Consider the following 6,685-nt stretch of genomic DNA (forward strand, 5'->3'; position numbering starts at 1 on the left):
AGCTGTAGCTCTGAGGCTCCAGCTCTTAGGCCTCTGCTGCTGAAAGTAGGTAATCGAAACAATGTATAACTCCAGCTCTGACTCCAGCTCTGAGATCTCGGCTTGCTGAAAGCAGGTTTCTGGAGTTTTTTTTAGCTTCTATATGTTACTATGTTTCAAACTGCAGGCTCAGAGGCCTGCAAGGGAGGTGGGGAACATTGGAGCCCTCCATCACTGAAGCAAGCAAGCCTCATGTTCAGTTTAAGCTGCCTGGCTGCCGGTCGCCATTTTGGCTGGCAGTTAATTTGCATATCTCGCTGATTAGCCAATGGGAAGGGTAGCGGTTGTACGCCAATTACCATGTTTCTCTTTTATTAGTGTAGATTGTCTATCTTCCCTAATCCCTATTCAAATATATTACTAAATACCTACCTGCCAGTCACTTAAATTCCATAATATGTAAATTAAAGATTATTAAAGCACCAATCTAGAATCCCTCAACCCAAACAAAAAGTAAATCATGTGCTTTATTTTAAAAAGATTTCAAAGGTTACTCTTGATTTCATTCAACAAATGTTTAAATGAAAATTTGCTGTAAGAAGCACCATGTTAGATGCTGAACAGATAAAAAGTTGAAAAAGACATAGTCTTTCTCTCAAGCCCCCAAAATACATATATAATTCAGTACTGAAGAGCATTTTTACTTTTAAATCACTAATTTCATAAGGCAACATTACTCCTATTACCAAAATGCTAGTGTACCTTAGTAATGTATATAGTAAAAATGTTAAAGACAGACTTTGCCATTAGCTTACATTTTCAATGACAAATGTCCACTCTTTATCTTCAAATTCCTCTGCATGAGGATCCTGTAATAAAAGCAAAATTATAAAGTTGATATACATTTCTTTTTTTAATTTATTTTAGAAAGGGAGGAAGAGAGAGAGAGAGAAAAACATCGATGTAAGAGAGAGACATCAATCAGTTGCCTCCATACAGGTCCCGATCGGGAACTGAACCCATGACCTTCTGGTGCATGGAACAATGCTACAACCAAAAGAGCCACATTTCTTTAATGTAATCAATCAAGCAATAAAATGCAGGCTGCCTTGTTTTCAGCTTTACCAACATTTTAGGCAGAACTGCTTACTCTATTTTCCTAAATTTAAAGCATTATTTTATATTGAGAAATACTCTACTTCACTTATATTGATGCATATCATCTTCCAGCATTGCACAGATGACAAGATAAAAAGAAACCCGATCACAGACAGATAGCGAGTAAACTATTAAGAAGCACTTTATTTAGATATTAGATGCTTCTAAAACCCTGCCTTCATTTTTATACATGTAAATATTTTAAATTAAAAGTATCACTTGAGGCAAGGCTTTCTTCTGAGCAGAGGTTATGTAAATATCTGGGATTTCAAAGCACTGCAAAGGACCTCATACTCTACATAAAATGGCAAACTGGTATGGCTATTGATATATTGAAGGATAATCAATCCTACAACCAAACACAACTTAAAAAAAGTACATTTTTGCAAGCACTTATTTGATAAATATTTATTAGATACTTATTATATATAAGGGACTGTAGAGGTGTTATATGGATTCAAATATACTAGTAGTTGTCTTTGCTTTCTAAGACAAAAAAAATAATCGAAATAAATATGTACTGAATGAAATACATGGTTTCACCAAATACTGGAAAACAACACATCACTTTTTACAGAAATGAACATGAAAACCTTTATGAAGAGAAAGCATGTGAGCCAGGAGGGATGGTTTAGGGCTTCTACAGATATTAGAATACTAGTAAGTAAAAGCAAAAGGCAACAGAGTATAAAACATAAAAAAAAAAAGTAGTGGGGTCCCACATAAGTACAATTAAGTTATTCAAGGTCACTTCCATGTATTAGAGAAGGGGGAAGGATGAAAATATTGAGAGTGCGACAATATTTAAATAGAATTTAAATTTAAATTTAAATTTTGGCTCAACGTTCCAATCTAAGAGGGAGAACAGCTCTGCTATTCCCCTTCTGGGTCTCAGGTCCCACATGCTGCTCCTAGGGAAGCATCTTTTTCATGTCTGATTCCACTTTAGACTATTATTTATCTTCTGTTTCTATTGCCACAGCCTAGTTTGGGTCCTTACCACGGTGCCTGAATGAAAACAACTGCAGCATTCTCAGTCTGTCTGTCCTCCAATCAATCTTGTACACATTGATTCTCCCAAAGCACAATTCTAACACTGTTAGTACCAACTCAAATTTCTTTAATGACTCCTATATACCTATGGGATAAAGTCAAAACTTGTTAGTTTTACTTCTTCATATATGTTTACTTATTTTTTTTCCCACTGCAATAGCACAGTAGCAACTGATTCTAAGCTGTATTAAGGCAACTATTTCTATCAGTAAATTCACACAAATAGGATAAAAACCTTTCAAAAAGGAGTTTCTTTGGTGGTAATGGGCAGGGAGAGATAGAAAAGGGTTAAAGGGAAAGAAAGATAGAGTACTCTACTTGATATTTGTTTGCCCAGACTGGCCCAGCCCATGAACTAGGTTTATGGACAGAAAATACTATAATAAAGCTTGAAAAAGCTTTTCCATGGGGAAATTAAGGCATAAACAGTGCTACTTTAGAGACTAAGTAATAAAGCGAGACAGAATGCTCAGGAAAGAGACATTTTATCACCCACCCTGCTTGCCCTCCCCCCTCATTTTGTTGACGAATGCAGCCTAGCTGCAGCACAGCTAGTATATTTTTTTTAATATATTTTTATTGATTTTTTACAGAGAGGAAGGGAGAGAGATAGTCAGAAACATCGATGAGAGAGAAACATCGATCAGCTGCCTCCTGCACATCTCCCACTGGGGATATGCCCGCAACCCAGGCACATGCCCTCGACCAGAATCGAACCCGGGACCCCCCAGTCCGCAGGCCAATGCTCTATCCACTGAGCCAAGCTAGTACATATTTTTAATACTATTAGTCGTTCACTTGGGACCATACATCTTTTAGATCTCAGTTTTGTATTCTGGCACGGGACAACATTCAACTGAGCCACACTGGCAATGGCTGAAATATTATTTTTAAACACCATTGATGTACTACCCCTAAAAGAATAATTTCAATGGGACCAAGGGACACATCTGATACAGCAAAGTGAGTAAAAACATGTAAAATAGCAATAGTAATGTTCAAGACACTTCAAAATGGCATCTATAATAATAAAAGGGTAATATGCTAATTAGATCAGATGTCCTTCCAGACAAAGCTGGGCCGGAGGGAAGCCTGGGTCCTGGGTGCCAGAGGGAAGCCGGTGCCGGCACCTGGAGGAAGGAAGTCCTACACTTGCACGAATTTCGTGCATCGGGCCTCTAGTATCTACATAAATAACTATGTTATTCACTAGACAAAAATATTTGTAATGAAGACTGCTTTCAGCTTCAATCAATTAAGTGTTCTTTGTGTCCTACTCTCTATCCTCTAGAGCAGCAGTCGCCAACCGGTGATTCGCGGACCACTGGTGGTCCCTGAGGTCCAAAAGGTTGGTGACCGCTGGTTTAAGGAACCCAGACCACTGGTGGTCCGTGAGGTCTGAAAGGTTGGCGACCGCTGCTCCAGAGCAGTGATTTTCAACTGGTGTGCCCCAAGAACTTTTAAAACAAGCATTACCTGACTATTTAGTCAGGGGTATTGACTAACCTCTTTTCCTTATATTGTGAAATAAAAAAAATGACAACAGCCAACACAACAATAGCTACCCAGTATGAATGAATTTCATTATACCTTTTTTTTTTTTTGCCAGATCTGCAAAAACATATTTTTTGGTGTGCTGCAGAATTTTAGTAATTAATTTATGTGTGCCATGAGATGAAAAGGGATGTAAATCACTGCTTGAGTCTCCTCTCATACCACTGCAGTAGAGAGAAAAATTGAAAATGGCTTAAAGAGCCTTTTTTTTCATTCTCAAAACCCTAAAAGGCTAGTTATTCTTTTACTAGCATCAGATATTTTCAATCTAATTCAAATTTCAAAAACAAGCGTGCAGGCTGAAGAAATTAATTTCTAGGTAAATCATAGAAAAATAAAACATTGATAAGTTCTTTAAAATGCACCTCGACTATGAGCACACCACTGTGAATACTATACTTCCAACAAAGAGGGTTTAAAGTAGTCTTTTCCTATTTACAAGTTTCAAGATTAAGGGAAATGTAAACTTTATTAAAGTAAAATTTAAAAGGGGGAAAATGTGAAAAAGTTTTTCACTTGAATATTTTCAATGATGTTCAAAAGCAAGATCCAAAAATTATCATGAAAAAATGAAAAGGTTTTTTTTAATTGATTTACTTTTCTCTGTTATAATTCTAGTGGAATGGGGGAGTCAGGAAGATAAAAATGTTGACTGAAATATTTTTTAAATATTTAAAATGGTCACAAGGTTGCCTTAGCACAAGTGATACAGAAAATGAGGCAGGAAGAGGTATTTGGGTTTGTGTTTTATTTTCCTACACACTCTAACACTCAAAGTTATAAAAGTTCAGTGATAAGGATATGCTGAACATTCTCATCAGTACTTGAAAACAACACTTACCTCCTAATCCTCCAAGTGACATATTTCAACAGCCACTTTCAACTCAGAATCACTCAGTGTATATCCTTTCCTTAAACACATGGCTGTCCCCTATTTATCAGCTCTATTCTAACTCCTCTTCACTGTCATGCTCTTTTTAAAAAAAGTTGTATAGCTCTGTCCATTCATTTACTTTACCAATATAAACAACAGACTGAATCAAAACACTTAAGAGATTACTTAAAATTCTTCAGGAATGTCAGAGATCTTGCTGCTGTTGTAATCTACAGTTAAAGTCTTTTGATTACAGAATAGGCAGTACAACGTAGAATACAGAACAGGACTAGCCCTGGTCGGTGTTGTTCAGTGGCTACAGCATCAGCCCATACATGGAGAGTCTCGGGTTTGACTCCCAGTCAGAGGCATGTACCTGGGTCGTAGATTCCATCCCCAGTTCCCAGTCAGGGTGCATTCGGAAGGCAACCAATCGATGTATCTCTCACATTGATGTTTCTCTCTCCCCGCCCCGCCCCCTTCTACCCTCTCTAAAAGTCAATGTAAAAAATATCCTCAGCTGAGGATTAAAATTCCCTCCCTCCCTTACACCCTTCTCCACTCTTTAAAAAGTCCATGGAAAAAATATCCTTGGGTGAGAATTAACAAAACAAAAAAAGAAGAAGGGAGCTAAATCACAGTGAAACTGAGCAAGTTACCTTTGTTTCTAATCTCAATATAATGGAAATAATCATAGAACCTTAGGGTTGCTGTGAGAATTAAATTAAATACTCCAAAGGTCTTACAATTAACTTCTAATCTTACTGTATTATTCCAGTAGAAAAAATATGGATTACAGGGGTATAATAACAGGCTTTTAGGACAGCTGGCTAAAAGACAATGGGACAGCTCTGATCCTCCTGGAGAACAGGAAGAGTAGCTACTGTCTTATCCCTTATTTTAGGCAAACCAAATATAGTATATATATATATGACAAGCATAATCAAATAATGTTATAAAGCCAATAACAGTAATATCAAAACCATAAAATATTAAGAATGTTTTGTAAAACAGAAGAAATGAAACAGAGCATTTGAAAGCAGTATTCCATTCATGGGTTAGTACGTTAACATTCATCATACTGTTTTTGTTCTATTGATCTCTGCAGTAGTTCCTGAATAAATGAATTAATATAATCGACGACAAAATCAAAAGTAACTTTTTTACACAGATTTCACACTCTAAGCCACATAACAATGCTCTACTTAAATTTAATGTCCTGAAATATTTAGTGGCCAGACTGGTGTGGCTCAGGATGTCACTGGTTCGATTTCTGGGCAGGGCACATGCCTGGGTTGTGGGCTCGATCCCCAGTAGGGGGTGTGCAGGAGAAAGTCAATCAATGATTCTCTTTCATCATCGATGTTTCTATCTCTCCCTCTTCCTTCCTCTCTGAAATTAATAAAAATATATTTAAAAACTATATATATATGTGTGTGTGTATATGTATGTATGTGTGTGTGTGTGTGTGTGTGTATAAATAATTTAGTGGAGCTTCTTGTAGAGAGCACCTACACATAAAATATTAAGAATGTTTTGTAAAACAAGAAATGAAACAGAGCATTTGAAAGCAGTATTCCATTCATGGGTTAGTACCTGGGAAGGCACATGGGCATTTCTTTAATTATTGTCAGCTGAGGCCAGTGGCATTGGCAAAGCCATGTCCTGGAAAGCATGCTTTGCCAAAAGGCAGGAGTGTTATCAGCTTGACCTTCAGCCCAGGTGCCAGGGGGTGGGTTTTGTTATTTAAATCCAGCCAGTAGGGCGGCTGGGGATTGAGAAATCCGCTGGACGTGGAGAAGAGAGATATATTTACAGCTTCTCAAGCTTTATGTTACTAAATTATGCTTAATGAAATGTCCCTCTTCCTCCTGTCCTTCTGTAACTTCAAAACAATTGGAATGACTGAAAGAAGAAATAAGCCCTAGCTGGTTTGGCTCAGTGGATAGAGTGCTGGCCTACAGACTGAAGAGTACCAGATTTGATTCCAGTCAAGGGCATGTATCTCGATTGCAGGCTCCTCCCTGTCCCAGGCCCTGGTCAGGGCTCATGCCGGAGGCAACCCAT

The 6,685-nt window shown here is 37.6% G+C and overlaps 1 protein-coding gene across 9 annotated transcripts in view; it reads right to left on the reverse strand.

Moving 5' to 3' along the window:
• EHBP1 (EH domain binding protein 1) overlaps window positions 1-6,685 on the reverse strand; it is a 310,384-nt gene that overhangs the window by 255,669 nt on the left and 48,030 nt on the right. For all 9 annotated transcript variants that reach the window (XM_006778555.2, XM_015557898.1, XM_015557897.1 and 6 more), the window contains exon 5: window positions 795-848. In XM_006778555.2, the coding sequence (XP_006778618.1) occupies window positions 795-848 (54 nt within the window). The remainder of the gene's footprint in view (window positions 1-794; window positions 849-6,685) is intronic.

This window comes from Myotis davidii, unplaced genomic scaffold (genome assembly GCF_000327345.1).
Source record: "Myotis davidii unplaced genomic scaffold, ASM32734v1 scaffold6, whole genome shotgun sequence".
NCBI lineage: Eukaryota > Metazoa > Chordata > Mammalia > Chiroptera > Vespertilionidae > Myotis > Myotis davidii.